This window comes from Oncorhynchus mykiss, chromosome 5 (genome assembly GCF_057628025.1).
Source record: "Oncorhynchus mykiss isolate SJ-2025 chromosome 5, ASM5762802v1, whole genome shotgun sequence".
Classification (NCBI taxonomy): domain Eukaryota; kingdom Metazoa; phylum Chordata; class Actinopteri; order Salmoniformes; family Salmonidae; genus Oncorhynchus; species Oncorhynchus mykiss.
The window spans coordinates 72794897-72810690 of record NC_143026.1 but is presented as its reverse complement, the minus strand read 5'-3'; the positions used below and the strand labels follow the sequence as shown (position 1 = coordinate 72810690).

General features: G+C 42.4%; 1 protein-coding gene across 1 annotated transcript; it reads left to right on the top strand.

Moving 5' to 3' along the window:
- The first annotated feature begins 2873 nt into the window (after positions 1–2873).
- Positions 2874–14929, top strand: LOC110524478 (protein-glutamine gamma-glutamyltransferase K). The gene is made up of 14 exons (XM_021604176.3): positions 2874–3380; positions 5763–6028; positions 6137–6328; positions 9872–10123; positions 10458–10576; positions 10708–10815; positions 10971–11148; positions 11261–11399; positions 11531–11723; positions 11955–12108; positions 12240–12524; positions 12655–12815; positions 12970–13106; positions 13269–14929. Exons 2-14 carry the CDS (start codon positions 5764–5766, stop codon positions 13411–13413), a joined length of 2328 nt encoding a protein of 775 aa, XP_021459851.3. The 5' UTR covers positions 2874–3380; position 5763; the 3' UTR covers positions 13414–14929.
- Positions 14930–15794: the final 865 nt, after the last annotated feature.

The window sequence follows — 15794 nt, the reverse complement described above, 5'->3', positions numbered from 1 at the left end:
TAACTATTCTAAATGGAAAACTGACATTAGATCAGTGTCTAGGGGCAACGCCCCTATTCCCGACATACTACCATCAGCAGAATATGTTTGTGTGTGTCTATGTTTGTGGGCATGCATGGATGTGAGAAGCAGAGGGGTGGTTTTTGAAGTGTTTTGTGTCTCTTTTCCACCATTTATTCCACTTGTGTGGGGACATGGATTCACAGTGACCCCCACTATTGTGTAAGTTAACAATTTGGGTAAATATACATACAGTGCCTTGCGAAAGTATTCGGCCCCCTTGAACTTTGCGACCTTTTGCCTCATTTCAGGCTTCAAACATAAAGATATAAAACTGTATTTTTTTGTGAAGAATCAACGACAAGTGGGACACAATCATGAAGTGGAACGACATTTATTGGATATTTCAAACTTTTTTAACAAATCAAAAACTGAAAAATTGGGCGTGCAAAATTATTCAGCCCCCTTAAGTTAATACTTTGTAGCACCACCTTTTTCTGCGATTACAGCTGTAAGTCGCTTGGGGTATGTCTCTATCAGTTTTGCACATCGAGAGACTGAAATTTTTTCCCATTCCTCCTTGCAAAACAGCTCGAGCTCAGTGAGGTTGGATGGAGAGGATTTGTGAACAGCAGTTTTCAGTTCTTTCCACAGATTCTCGATTGGATTCAGGTCTGGACTTTGACTTGGCCATTCTAACACCTGGATATGTTTATTTTTGAACCATTCCATTGTAGATTTTGCTTTATGTTTTGGATCATTGTCTTGTTGGAAGACAAATCTCCGTCCCAGTCTCAGGTCTTTTGCAGACTCCATCAGGTTTTCTTCCAGAATGGTCCTGTATTTGGCTCCATCCATCTTCCCATCAATTTTAACCATCTTCCCTGTCCCTGCTGAAGAAAAGCAGGCTCAAACCATGATGCTGCCACCACCATGTTTGACAGTGGGGATGGTGTGTTCAGGGTGATGAGCTGTGTTGCTTTTACGCCAAACATAACGTTTTGCATTATTGCCAAAAAGTTCAATTTTGGTTTCATCTGACCAGAGCACCTTCTTCCACATGTTTTGTGTGTCTCCCAGGTGGCTTGTGGCAAACTTTAAACAACACTTTTTATGGATATCTTTAAGAAATGGCTTTCTTCTTGCCACTCTTCCATAAAGGCCAGATTTGTGCAATATACGACTGATTGTTGTCCTATGGACAGAGTCTCCCACCTCAGCTGTAGATCTCTGCAGTTCATCCAGGGTGATCATGGGCCTCTTGGCTGCATCTCTGATCAGTCTTCTCCTTGTATGAGCTGAAAGTTTAGAGGGACGGCCAGGTCTTGGTAGATTTGCAGTGGTCTGATACTCCTTCCATTTCAATATTATCGCTTGCACAGTGCTCCTTGGGATGTTTAAAGCTTGGGAAATCTTTTTGTATCCAAATCCGGCTTAAAACTTCTTCACATCAGTATCTCGGACCTGCCTGGTGTGTTCCTTGTTCTTCATGATGCTCTCTGCGCTTTTAACGGACCTCTGAGACTATCACAGTGCAGGTGCATTTATATGGAGACTTGATTACACACAGGTGGATTGTATTTATCATCATTAGTCATTTAGGTCAACATTGGATCATTCAGAGATCCTCACTGAACTTCTGGAGAGAGTTTGCTGCACTGAAAGTTAAGGGGCTGAATAATTTTGCACGCCCAATTTTTCAGTTTTTGATTTGTTAAAAAAGTTTGAAATATCCAATAAATGTCGTTCCACTTCATGATTGTGTCCCACTTGTTGTTGATTCTTCACAAAAAAATACAGTTTTATATCTTTATGTTTGAAGCCTGAAATGTGGCAAAAGGTCGCAAAGTTCAAGGGGGCCGAATACTTTTGCAAGGCACTGTATACTGGCACAATCCACAACTGTTAAAGTTAAGTGAAAAAACAAAGTGTGTGGTTAATCTATGTAGAGTTGAATTCTAGTGACACGTTGTATTCATTCTGAGTCATTAGGAAATTCTGGCAATGATTGCCTATAAGTTTGCGTTTCATCTCCATGGTACGTGAACCTGGGTCCTAAGAGCCATTCCACTAAATATATGAATTCATGATAAATACTTACCCTCACTGTTGACATACAGAAATTAATTTAATTGACATTTCTACAAAATAATTTGAGATGAATGTTGAGAAATGTGAAGCATCAAGTTATGAGATATCCCACTATCATGTGATAAGGGCTATGTTTGAGATACAAATGTATTATGTTTAAACTCAAAGAGACCCATAGGGATCTTACATCACAAATGTATGTCTCAGATATGTTCAACTTTTACATGTACAGTATGTATCCCCATGCAGTCTCTCAGAATGCACAGCCAGAGCTAACTGTTTTATAATATAAAATACAACATGTCTTAACAATGTCTTAACTCATTTTCAAACTGCAGTGGTTACATATCATGTCCGAAAATGGCTGCTCAGTGTTTGAAGTGTAGCATTCATCTGTGTTTGGATGGGTTTGTTTGAACTTAATCAGAGGCAACTTTCAACTTGGGGTCACAAGATTTATGGAGAATTGAACTCTGAGGGGCTCACATGGATGCGAGCGTGACATCACAAGTGAATATCTGAGATGTGTTTGGGGGGTGTCAAATTTGGAACCATTTGTCTTGACTGGTGTTCAGACAGCACATTGGTAGAGAGACATGTTGCATAGAAGCCTGCCTGATTAAATGACTGCATTCATGTGAACAGTCTCATGACATATCCCCTGTGTGTGTAAGATGCCCTTTATCCTCTTTTTATCATTGTCACCTGGTTGTCTGGAGTTTTCACTGTTTTCTTCTGTTTTGAAATGTGTGTAGCCATTCACTTTGGTGTCAGGCTTGCTTAAAGTATCAGATTGTCTATTACTTTTAGAAAGTTAAAAGGGAAAGTCCTCGGTGGGCTGAGAGTTTAGTTTGAAGGTTCAACACAAGTTAGGCAATTTGTGGTATAGATTTTGACATTGAATAGATAGTTTGACATGTGCACACACAATGCTACAGTCAGCAACTAAGCGGGACACACGCCACTGCACTGATTCTATTATGGGAAATGGGATGGGCCAATTTGGGGAAAGTGCCCAGACTGACTGACTTCATACTGTATCAGTGGACTAGGGGAGGAGAATGAGGAGGCAAGGAATGTGTTTCTACTGTCTATCTCATAATCTTGAGTTTAAAAGTTCTCTCAAAGAGGGTACTAAGTAGTTCAACACAGTGTGAAGAAGAGAGGACACGCACAGCATACCACGGCAATATTATTTTGACCTGCGCACAGGACTGTTCAGTCAGCGGCTGCCAGTGGGGATTCAACAAACACTAACCCGTCGGAGAACTCAACACATAGATTACAAAGTAAGTGAATATCTGTAAATGTCTGACAGTTAAAATCATGATTCATGAATTCAATTCATTCTCATCCAGATAGCCTGCTGTTTTTAAACTTAGTGGTGTTTGACACATTGCGAAATACAATTCACTATGTCTCTGTTCACACCGTGAGTCACAGATCATCTCATCCAGTTTGAGGAAAAGGATGGGAGATGAAACTATGTCTTTGGTCGGGGTTCACCTGTGATTGGCTTCTGGCAAAGTAACATGCACCTTGAACTAATTTGTTTGGCCAATCAATTAGTGGCTTTATCAGCAGTCTATACAAGTTGTTCAGTGTCAGATAGATTCCCAATGTTATAACAAATGTATTTGTCCACATTGAAGAACATTGTAATTTAAAGAATAGAAAAACAGATTTTCACAGAACAGAAAGGGTGACTAAGGAAAAGGACAAAACGGTGTGGTAATTAGCTAGATTATTGTCTGTGCTTATTGTATGATATAGTGCTTACTGTGTGTCATTATAGTGAATTGGTCTGTTATTTTGTGACCTGCCTTATTTAATTGCTATTTTTAATTGCTCGTTTTCTGCAGTATTATGTCAGAAAGGTAATAACAAAGAAACAAATAATTCAAAAATAAAATGTTATTGGTCGTGCACAGATTTTGCAGATGTTATAGCAGGTGCAGCCGAAATGCTTATGTTTCTAGCTCCAACAGTGCAGTAATACATAACAATACAAAACAATACACACAAATCCCCAAATAAAGCAATTAAGAAAGTTCAGAATAAGCAATAGCAAAGTCTGGAATATAAATATAAATATGTATATATACAGTACATATAGCACTTGTAGGCAAGAGTTCACTCACATGCATACACCTCACCAGCCTACAAATACTTGACTTACAGCATGACTATCTCAACCTCTCTCTTCAGTCCCACCCTCATCATATAAATACATACATCTACTACGCTAGACACTACTGCACATCTACCACCTACTGTAGCTGTATCCAAGCCTGAGGGCAAACCCTATCAACAGTGACTGCTGTACAGTACTGTATGTAATCAAGTCTACCAGGTGAGAGTTCATGCTTCAACGGTCTACTCCTTTCTTTGTATCAGTCAGTCTAGCCATGCCTAACCAACAGACTTCTGAAACATGCTCACAGCCACTGGCAAAACATTCACTCCTGGCAGATTAGATGGTGAGCATATTCTTTCAGCTCTGGATAAGTGAAAATGATTCCTCAATTGCATTGGGGTGTGGTTTCTGGCCCTCCCTTGTTTCACAAAATGTCATAAAAAAATATTTAGCTGCAGTGACTCAAGCTCTGAGGTACACTCCTCCACACTTAGCGGCAATTCATTAATTGTACATTTTCCGTCTGTCCACTGTATGTAATAATATTGTACTTACAAGCTAGATACAACACAGAGCAGGTCTACTGGACATGGCTAAGTGCCACCCAGCAAGCTGGACATTCACCCATTCTCAAATGGAACACATTCCCATTCCGTACAATCCTGACCTCAACCCGTTCATATTTTTGGCACTGGGGCAGGTGGTGTACTTCTTACCCTATCATTGTGTATATGTATGAGCATGTGTCCGTATGTCTTTAATGGTTTGTGTGTGTGTACATATTATGTGTTTGAATGTACAGTATGTGTACATATCCATGTGCATACCGCTTGTATCAGGATTCAAGTTATTGTTGCAGTAGTTAGGTATTTCCATTTTTAGTTAGATTTCCTATATCCCACTTTTCCACTTATACATCTCAGCAGTTGCTCAATTTCTATTATGAATTCAAAATCAGTGTAATGTTTTCTCACTCTCCCTTTCCCAGTTGTTTTTCAGTCTGAGGGCAGAGGTGTTAAGTGTATTAGTAATGAAGAAGAAGCATTCCTTTCTTTCTCTGTCTAGAATTTATCTTCCATTTCTCCACTCCTTTCTTTGATTGTCCTCATTGGCACGTAGGTAAGGAATGAGCCGGCCCTCTTCCAGTGTTACCTCGTTGAGACTGTGATCTGTCACTATGTAGCAACAGTTAGTGAGAGGCAAGAATGCAGACAGAGTGTGGGAAAGACTTTCAGAGGGACTAAAGAAGTGACTGGATAGGCCTCTACAAAGAGGATTATGAAAAAGTTGGATAAGAATGAAAGAGTTAGATGAAGGAGCAATAGGACAGGAAAACAACATACACACATGATAAGGAGATGCTAGTTAGCTTTCATGCACTCATGAGAGCACAACATTTGATTTGTGATGCAAATTGACAAATTATAACGACATCTGTTCAAAAGTTATCGGATGGATCTGGATTGATGATAGAGTACCAAGCACAAGCAAAATGACAACAATACATGCTCCTCTGTTTTTTTTTAATTCTCAGGATGCCTGTGGAAATGCTGTCAGTCAGACACTCTCTGTCTAATGTGGGTAGGTTCCCATCAGTCACATTGGGATGGGGGAAGGATGAGCCAGAGAAGGAGGAACCAGAGGAGGAGAACACAGAGGAGGGGGCGTGTCGACAATGGTTGCGTAAGATCTGTCCTTGCTGCTGTCAAAGACTGAGCGATGATGATGACATCACAGATACAGACAACAATGCAGGGATGAATGGCGACAAGCCAGTCACTGGTGGAAGTGAGCTCGAAGGTAATTTACTCTTTTAAAACTAGTATTATTACTATGCTAGACGTTGTTGCATTTGTGACAAAATGGTTGACATTAAAATGGCCTTCCTTCATTATATCCCTGTCTCAGAGCTGTTGTTGACAGTGCGGTCCATAGACCTGATGAAAACCAAGACGGGTCTGAACCGCCTGGAGCATCACACAGACCGTTACTATGGTGATGACCTCATCATCCGCAGGGGGAATACCTTCATGATGTGGCTTGACCTCTCACGACCTTACTACCCCAACACAGACAGACTCCACCTGGAGCTTAAGACAGGTCAGTGAGACATTCTGCAGAATCATGATAGGCTACTATGACTTAATGGCCTCGTCGTCCCCCTTCTGGGAATCCCTAGGGCTAATAAGTGCACATGATAACAGCAAGCCCTTTATAATCAATCATGCGAACTCTGAGAGTAACTTTAAGCTGTTGTGTGTTTACGGGTATGAGCGTGTGTGCTTCTTTGTGTGTGCTTGTGTCTCTGAAGCCCTGTGCCTCCACTATGTTTTGGTGGTTATCGCCATGGTAACTGATTCATCCATGTGGTTGTTGGCAAGTCTCCAGTGTTTTAGAGGAGAATATCTCACAGTCCTGCTCAAATTCCCCCTTTCCACTGAGGACTATCGCCTACCATAAACAGCTTTAATAACCACCAACCAGCTCACCAACTCAATTCACAATGCCCTTTCAGCTTCTTGATTGTAAACTTTATCTTAGAGTATGAGTGTGTACCATACTGTATGAGGAGATGTGTCTTAAGCTTGCTGGGTGGTAGCCAGTGTATTAATAGACAGGCAGTAAATCACCATCTACGCCATGCTGGTATTTATAGAACAGCAACATGCAGGACAGATTCTGTATGGAGCTTTAGAATGAGTGTACTGCGGGTGGACTGTAGGTGTGTGTGTGTGTGTTTGAGGAAGATATAGTTTCGCTACTTGTTTTTTCAAGCACACCCTATTGTGGCAGGACTGCACCCAGCTAGCGGCTCTAGCCGCGCGTCGACACCGGCCTCGGGGACGACCCGGAGGGCGAGGTGCAGGGAGGTCTGGATGGAGATGGTGGAATTCTTTTAACATGGAACACGTCCTCCACCGGAACCCAGCATCTCTCCTCCGGCCCATACCCCTCCCAGTCCACGAGGTACTGAAGGCCCCTCGCCCGACGTCTCGAATCCAATATGGATCGAACAGAGTATGCCGGGACCCCCTCGATGTCTAAAGGAGGCGGATGAACATCACTCACTTCAGCCTCCTGGAGCGGGCCAGCCACCACGGGCCTGAGGAGAGACACATGGAACGAGGGGTTAATACGGTAATTAGTGGGCAGTTGTAACCTATAACACACCTCGTTCACTCTCCTCAGGACTTTAACCGGCCCCACAAACTGCGGACCCAGCTTCCGGCAGGGTAGGAGGGGCAGGTTTCGGGTCGGGAGCCAGACCCTGTCCCCTGGTGCGAACACTGGGGCCTCACTGCGGTGACGGTCTGCGGCAACTTTCTGGCGCATTTTGGCGTGCTGAAGGTGGACGTGGGTTGCCTCCCAGGTTTTGCTGACTCAAATAATCAACTAGTCGTCAAGATTTGATTATTTTTTATCAGCTGTGTAATGCTAGGGCCAAAACCAAAATGTGTACAACTTGGGGTCCCCAGGGCCGAGTTTGGAAAACGCTGGCCTAGTGTCTGCTGGTTTTTGGGTTTTCCTTTCAATTAGGACCTAGACATCCAGGTGGGGGGACCCCATTTCAAGAAAACATGCACTCATTAAGATCAGGTGTGGCCAATTAGTGGGTGTGGCCAACACACCTGAACACACTTAACATGATAGAGGATAGAGAGAGTTTTGTTGATGCTGAGAACAGAATGTTTGGTTTAAAATAACAGAAGTTTTATTGTGGTTTTATGGACAGTTTTCTTAACGCTCTCAGAACAATTTGAGAACATGGCTTTAAATAGAACCATGAGGAAACCTGTAGGAAACATGATGAAGTACTGAAATTCCTACAGAAGAACGTTGTTTCTTTATGTTTCTTTGAACAATTTCAAAGCATGACTATTAGTAGAACAATGAGAAAACCTGTAGGAAATGTTATGCTGAAGTACTGAAATGCCCACAGAAGAACATTGTTTCTTAACATTCTCTGATTTATTTGATTTCAGAGAACTGTTTAAATGTAGCCATGTTTGAACTTTTAGAAAACATTCTGTTAAAGTAATAAAACACCATGAATATTCAGATTTTTGTGAAGTCCCTTAAATGTGCTGAGAATGTTCCAAAGCCAAGCAACTGTCCTTTACCATTCCCAGAAAGTAGTTGTGGGAAGGGTTGTATGCAAAATAACCATAGTACAACCACGCTTTCACCAAGCTCTAAGAAACATATGGTCTCAGAACATTATGTACTAGCTGAGCAGGGTGCGGTCATCAATCTGGAATACAGTGGCTTGCGTAAGTATTCACTCCCCTTGGCATTTTTCCTATTTTGTTGCCTTACAACCTGGAATTAACATGGATTTTTTGGGGGGTTCGTATAATTTGATTTACACAACATGCCTACCACTTTGAAGATGCAAAATATGTTTTATTGTGAAACAAACAAGAGAACTTGAGCGTGCATAACTATTCACCCCCCAAAGACAATACTTTGTAGAGCCACCTTTTGCAGCAATTACAGCTTCAAGTCTTTTGGGTATGTCTATATAACCTTGGCACATCTAGTCACTGGAAGTTTTGCCCATTCAAGGCAAAACTGCTCCAGCTCCTTCAAGTTGGATGGGTTCCACTGGTGTACAGCAATGTTTATGTCATATCACAGATTTTCAATTGAATTGAGGTCTGGGCTTTGACTAGGCCATTCCAATACATGTAAATGTTTCCCCTTAAACCACTTGAGTGTTGCTTTAGCAGTATGCTTAGGGTCATTGTCCTGCCGGAAGGTGAACCTCCGTGCCAGTCTCGAATCTCTAGAAGACTGAAACAAGTTTCCCTCAAGAATTTGCCTGTATTTAGCAGCATCCATCAGTCCTTCAATTCTGACCAATTTCCCAGTCCCTGCCAATGAGAAACATCCCCACAGCATTGATGCTGCCACCACCAATCAACCACCATGCTGGGGAGGGTGTTCTCGGGGTGATGTGAGGTGTTGGGTTTGCGCCAGACATAGTGTTTTTTTTTATGGCCAAAAATATACATTTTAGTCTCATCTGACCAGAGTACCTTCTTCCATATGTTTGGGGAGTCTCCCACATGCCTTTTGGCGACCACCAAACGTGTTTGCTTATTTTTTTCTTTAAGCAATGGCTTTTTTCTGGAAGAGTGTACGGCTTAAAGTGGTCCTATGGAGAGATACTCCAATCTCTGCTGTGGAGCTTTGCAGCTCCTTCAGAGTTATCTTCAGAGTTAAAAAAAAAAAAAATTCACAATTTTGACTATTTTGTGTATGTCCATTATATGAAATCCAAATAAAAATCTATTTAAATTACAGGTTGTAATGCAACAAAATAGGAAAAACGCCAAGGGGGATGAATACTTTTGCAAGGCACTGTAGAACTCCTTTGGGAGGGAATACATTGATGGGGTTTATAACTAAGTACAGGAAATGAGCTAACGTGTGTCTGTGAAAAGTTTTATTACGATATGCAACCCTTGTTTTTGGCAACTTTGCCACATTTTTTCATGACAAGTGACAGCAACTTCATGTCATTTTTTGCAAAGAATTATCAATTCAGTTAAAATAGGAGTAAGAGATATTGCACCACAGAATTACACCACATTTTGTTCTTATCCCGCTGAGTAATATGTCTGTGTGTTTATGGGACAGGATCCCTACCTACAGTGGCAAAGGGCACCCATGTCATCATCCCATTGGTTGAGGAGCTGGAGGATGACCGTTGGGAGGCCAAGATCGTGAAACGGGACGGCAACAGGATCAAGCTGTCTGTTAACTCCCAGCCCACTGCCATGATTGGCCGATACCAGCTCACTGTGGCAACGCATAGCCCGAAGGGCAAGGTCACATCTACACATGACCCAGGGAATGACATCCGCATGCTGTTTAACCCTTGGTGTGAAGGTGAGAGGAGAGAGAGAGAGAGAGAGAGAGATTAAATGAGTTAATACAAAGAGAGCTTATCCCTGTTCTCAGCCCACTGACTCTTAAAAATAATACTCACACCCAACATAATAGATCTCTGGGTGGTATAATGAAACATAATCTAACCGGTCAGGTAAGCCATATATTTGTGTAATAAAGGAAATATGTGTCATTCAGAAGATCTAGTCTTACACCCTTCTGTAAGCTCAGAGACTCTCCATAGTCCAATCCACCCTTATTTCAGGCTCATGACATGATGGAATTGTTTTATTTTTGAATAACTGAATCTGACCGCTCTCTCTTTCTTCATCAGATGACACTGTGTACATGGACGATGAGGATGAGAAGAATGAGTATGTCCTGAATGACGTCGGCAGGCTTTACTATGGCACAGAGAACCAGATTGGTGCAAGAACATGGAACTATGGACAGGTGAAGGAACATGAAGATTGTCAGTCAGGTGATGGGAAAATGTGGCCTGAGTAAGTCAGACCCAACTAACTTATTTCTATCATTGTCAATGCTTCTCTCTCTCCTTCCATCTCTACCTCTCTATTTCTCAGTTTGATGAGGGGATCCTGGATGCCTGTCTGTATGTTTTGGAGAAGAGTGTAACCCCCCCCTCAGGCTGGGGAGACCCTGTCAATGTAGTCCGAGTCATTTCAGCCATGGTGAGTTCTCCTCGCAAACACAAGGTGTCTTAAAAACCTCACACTATTACCTCTAACATCACTTCTAAGTCCAATCAATGTCCAACCAAACTGGCACCTCCTTATTCCAACTCTAAACTGAATCCAATGTGAACCTGTAATCTCCTTCATCCCAGATCAACTCCCCAGATGATTGTGGGGTCGTGGAGGGTAATTGGTCAGGGAAGTATGTGGGAGGGACTTCCCCTACAGCCTGGAGTGGCAGTGTGGACATCCTGAAGAAGTACCAGAAGGACGGAGGCATACCAGTCAGATATGGACAGTGTTGGGTCTTCTCTGGGGTCACTACCACAGGTTAGTTACTGTATGTGTGTGTTTGTACATGATCAAATCAAATTACTTTTATGAGAGGGTGCTAGGTTGATATGCATTGACCCCTATCCTCTCACCATCCTATCTCTTTCAGTATTGAGGTGTTTGGGCATTCCCTCCCGTAGTGTGTCCAACTTCAACTCTGCCCATGACACAGATGTCTCCCTGACAACAGACGTGTACTTCAATGAGAATTTGGAGTCTATAGATCACCTCAACACTGACTCCATCTGGTTAGTAGAATACACATAATATCTCATTCAGTGTATCATCTTAGTCATGTCATCACACACCACTCTTACAATATGGATTTACTAGATTCCATCTAAATTATAACCCATCCCTCCATAATATCTGTCTTTAGGAACTTCCACGTGTGGAACGACTGTTGGATGGCTCGTCCAGACTTGCCACCAGGTCATGGTGGCTGGCAGGCGATAGACTCCACCCCCCAGGAGACCAGCCAGGGCACCTTCCGCTGCGGCCCTGCCTCCATCACCGCCATCCGCAACGGACAAGTGTTCCTCAAACATGACTCACCCTTCATCTTTGCCGAGGTCAGTCTAGTCTAGTGTGTCTTCCTCTTTCTACCTTTGTCTTTCCTGAGATGTAATTATCACACCTCTCTCTGCTTGAGCTCAGCTTTCCATGCTAGCAGGGTACGTTTCACAAATAATCTTCTGTCTATCTCAGATGCACAGTGATGACCTCACATGCCCCTGTCAGTCTCAGCTGTCCTCCATCTCGACCATCTCTACCTTTCTTTTCCTGCTGTACCTGTCCTGTAGGTGAACAGTGATAAGATATACTGGCAGAGGAACCTGGATGGCACCTTCACCCAGATCCACAGTGAGAAGAATGCAGTGGGCCACTGTATCAGCACCAAGGCTGTGGGCTCAGATGAACGCAACGATATCACACACCTTTACAAGCACCCAGAAGGTAGCTTCACATAGCTGTGGAAACACTGACATGCATTGTTTTATTACACACATATACAAGCAGACTCCTGTACAAGGCAAGCACCCAGAAGGTAAAATGCATTAATTCCCACTTTATTGTCCTTCTATCAGGCACAGAAGAGGAACGCATTGCTGTGGAGACTGCCAGTCGCTATGGTTCCAAACCAGATACCTACTCCTCTCCAATCGCTGAGGATATATCAATAGAGGTGACCATGGATGGGGAGGGGCCACGCATGGGGGGAGATGCAGAACTGAACATTGTCATGCGAAATGCTAGTTCTCTACCACGCACTATCAACCTCCACAGCCAGGTGGCAGTCATGTACTACACTGGCGTGCTCAAGGCCACCGTCAAGAAGGACGAAACGCCTGTGGAGCTGCTAGCCAATGAAGGTGAGCCAATGAATATATTGTATTAAAACATCAGTGACGTTCAGTCAGACAGTGTTATGTATTGCATGCCCAGGTGTTTCTGATCCCTAGTCCTGTCCTGTCCCCCTCTCCTGTCCCCCTCTCCTAACAGTGAAGACCTTGGAGTGGATCCTTCAGTACCAGCACTATCAGGACCAGCTAGTGGACCAGGCTGCTCTGATGCTGACCCTCTCAGTCCGGGTCACTGAGACACAGCAGGTCCTTGCCACTCAGTTCAGCTTCCGCCTCCGCACCCCCGACCTCATCATTAAGGTGAGACAAAACTACACAGACTGAATTAATCCTATCTACAGCATTTTTCTTTCTATATATAATCTGTCTTTCTCTGTGTCTGATATTGTCTACTGATAATATGATTCAGAGATGTTCTGTAGTGGTAACAGTTTCCTATACTTTTCCCTCCTAGCCGGTAGGGGAGGCTGTGGTGGGGAAAAAGATGGCGGCTGAGATTTTCTTCACTAACCCTCTGCCACGCACACTGAAGGGAGTGGTGTTCCGTGTGGAGGGGCTGGGCCTGCAGAGTGTTCGACAGATCGCTGTTGGGTGAGAAACAATTATAATTCTGTTCATTATCTGCAGCTTCATCTAAGCACGGCTTTAGTCCTTATGACTCTGAAGGTGCACAATGTGTGACGTATGTTGTCACTGTTCTTTTATGTTCTGAACAAGCACAGGTCTGAGTGTCTCTCTCATCTCCTCTCTCAGTGACGTGGCCAGTCGCTCCTCTGTGACTCTGACGGAACACTTTGTTCCTACTCTGCCTGGATCCAGGAAACTGGTGGCTTCTCTGGACTGTAAGCAGCTCACACAAGTTCACGGCGTCGCCAACATTGATGTCAAGGAGAAATGAGCCTTTGGACACCATAGACCCTTTTGGTCTGCTTTACTATTGAGGCATAATCACTGTGGATGACAGAAGACGTCACCACCTTCTCCTCTTCCATACCAGAGCACTGATGTTGCTGTTGAGTTCATTATGATGTTTGAAAGTACAGTCTAAGTTAGAGACACAGGAAAACCAAACACCATGCAAGACAAACCTTTTCAATCATCATATGTTTCAACTTGAGGATTCCTGTCCCTTATATTGTAACATTTTTTCATCCCTTCCACTCAATATCAGATTGGACCTGTATAATGTGCCTTGGAAAGTGCCTAAGCATATGATTGCAGCCTTTACACGATTGGTATTAGAACTTGTATAATTGCATGACATTTCAAAATGTATCTTACCTACTGAACAGAGCACAACTACAGTATATGACACATGGGAACAATAATGTTTGTTTAGTATGATGTACAGTAAAGCACAAATACTGTGTACAGTGGTTTGTTATGTTGCCAGAGCATTGTATATCTATGACACAATCAGCTTTTTCTCAGATATTATTTTCTAACACTTATTAGAAGGGGTATGTGTTACCTTACACTCTACATTTGAATAATTCTATGGTGTTATTAACTCGTAAAACGTTGTTGATTTTAAGAGATCAGTTCTTTTAAACATACAGGTAACTGCCAAAATAAAGGAAACACTTGGGTAAATGAGGAATACATTGTATATTGAAATCAGGTGAATCCACACAGGTATGGTTCCTGAGCAATTGACATCCCGTTATGCTTAGGGCCATGTATAAAAATTCTGGGCAGGCCAAGTTGCCCATTATTTTGCTACCATGGTTATGCCCTCATAGGATGACAATGCCCCCATCCACAGGGCACGAGTGGGAACTGAATGGTTTGTTGAGCATGAAAATTATGTAAACCATATGCTATCACCGTCTCAGTGACCAGATCTCAACCCAACACTTATGGGAGATTCTGGAGCAGTGCCTGAGAGTGTTCTCCACCACCATCAACAAAACACCAAATTATGGAATTCCTTGTTAAAGATAGGGATGTGATACCATCGATAGAGTTCCAGACACTTGTAGAATCTATGCCAACGCACATTGAAGCTGTTCTGACAGCTCGTGGTGGTCCAACATCCTATTAAAACACTTTATGTTGGTGTTTCCTTTATTTTGGCAGTTACCTGTATATCCACCTGTATTTATGCACGACAGTGTAACTGTCTAAAAGTAATTCTATGTGAAATTGATGAACGTGAGTGTATTATGAAGTCAAGTTAAAGATGCTCCAGCCCAGGTTTTGTAGTAATATCAGCTAGCTTTTCTAAATGGCAGCTTTGGCACTTAACAAAATTAACAACCCTGAAGTGTCACAAACTGATGTAAAGGCAGCTAGATCACAAACAGTAGTCTGCAACTGCTTTAACTGTTTGAAAACAGAAAATATATTGTATTTATGTGATATTTACATTTTTATACTGTATTATACCATGCAAGTAAATGATTTCATTTCAATATTTTGCCCTTATTCTGTGTGTGAGAGAGCGAGCGAGAGGATAGGATGAACTTTGTCCCTGAGGGGGAAATTATCTTAGGCACACAGTGCGAGAGAGAGAAAGTGGTATAGTGACAGAAACAGGTCTACAACAAGTACAATATTTGGTTGGACAACCTCTCCCCTCCACCTTTCTGCAAAACATAAATTATTAGTGACCCTCCTTTGGATGGTTAATTTCTACACATTTTGCTATGGGGCACAGAGAAAATGTTGCAGTTTTTATACATGTTTTCTGCAATTCTACATATTTTGCCATTGGGTGGTGTGAACATTTTATAACATATTTCATGCAATTCTACTAATTTTGCAATGGGGCAGAGATACATTTTATTAAACTATCTGTTTTAAAGCTAAGTTCCTGCAATTTCACATATTTTACCATGACTTATGCCATGCTAATATGATATCCGAGTGAGAGTCAGTAACCAAATTAATGGGGGCCACCTGGAGGTAAGGGCCCTTGGCACGTGCCCCGTCAATATTCGGCCTCGATTACTACAAGTTTAGATAGTCTAGCCAGCTAACTACGAATGAAAAAAAATTGTAAGATGACATGGCTAATTGAGTGACTGTCAGTGACTGACATAACAAGAAAAACTGCTGAACGATGCACAACCAAATGTCAAAATTGCACCTGGTGTATTCTACTATTCTTACACTTATAAGTTGAGACCCCGACTGAGTTCCTGATTGTCACTTATGCCTGTAGCCGGCCCTGCATACACATACAGTGCATTCAAAAAGTATTCAGACCCCTTCACTTTTTCCACATTTCGTTACAGCATTATTCTAAAAAGGGAAAAAAAAACATTTCCTCCTCAA